Source organism: Trichinella spiralis (assembly GCF_000181795.1).
Source record: "Trichinella spiralis strain ISS 195 chromosome Unknown Scfld2626, whole genome shotgun sequence".
NCBI classification, from domain to species: domain Eukaryota; kingdom Metazoa; phylum Nematoda; class Enoplea; order Trichinellida; family Trichinellidae; genus Trichinella; species Trichinella spiralis.
Genome location: NW_003529565.1, coordinates 1 through 910, shown reverse-complemented (window position 1 = coordinate 910; position 910 = coordinate 1). Strand labels below are relative to the sequence as shown.

Below are 910 nucleotides of genomic sequence, written 5' to 3'. Positions count from 1 at the left end.
TTCACGTGTAGGTGGTAAACACTAACACGGCTGGATATAAACAGGGGACGACCGGTTAGGGGCTGTATCAGACTGCAATAAAGTAATTATAATTTACAAAATGAAAAGTGAAAAAAAAGAAATTAATACCTTGCGAAGCATTTCTGGTCCTCCGGACAAAATATGATGCAAAATTGGCAATAAAAAAGCAGCTGTCTTTCCAGAACCTAAGAAAAACAACAACAGCATGCAAAGCATATTTCAGAAAAATCATCAAAATACAAATTCAAAACCTGTCTGAGCACAGGCCATTAGATCTCTGTTTTCCAGAGCAGTAGGAATTGCAAATTTCTGCACCGGAGTAGGTTTGTCGTAGTGACAAAGACGAATATTGTCCATTATCCACGGATGCAAATTCAGTTCGCTAAACTAAAGAGAAAAAAAAACAAATAATATACACTGTAATGCAGTAAATGTTTAAATAAATATTTAGAAAAAATACCTTCTGAATGCATGCCGGAACATTCTGACCAGTTGCTTCAACTGCAATTTCTTCATACTTATCAAAATTAATGCCAGTATTTCCACTTCCAAACAATTCTCTGCAGAAAACAAAAAATAGCATGAAAATTAATATATTATATGCATATATATATATATATATATATATATATATATATATATATATATATATATATATATATATATACATACTCTTCAAGACGTGGATCTCGGGCAGATTGTTCTGACCATGATTGCATATTTGAACTCCGATCGTCTCGCAAACCGCGCCATCGATCCGGAACATTTCTGTGCAAAGTTTTCAATTAAATGACATCGGCATTTTGTTCTTAGCAGTAACAACAGTTTTTAGCACAGAGAGTCCAGAGCTACCCCACACACATACACACACACATTTTTTTCTCCTCTT

At 34.2% G+C, this 910-nt stretch overlaps 1 protein-coding gene across 1 annotated transcript; it reads right to left on the bottom strand.

Annotated features, from left to right (window-relative positions):
* Positions 1-129: 129 nt before the first annotated feature.
* Positions 130-787, bottom strand: Tsp_15358 (ATP-dependent RNA helicase DBP1; the record flags this gene model as incomplete). Its single annotated transcript, XM_003368349.1, has 4 exons — positions 730-787; positions 482-522; positions 273-408; positions 130-206 (listed from the first exon to the last, which is right to left on the bottom strand). Coding segments are annotated over exons 1-4 (312 nt in total), but the record flags the coding sequence as incomplete, so codon positions are not given.
* Between the last annotated feature and the right edge of the window lie 123 nt (positions 788-910).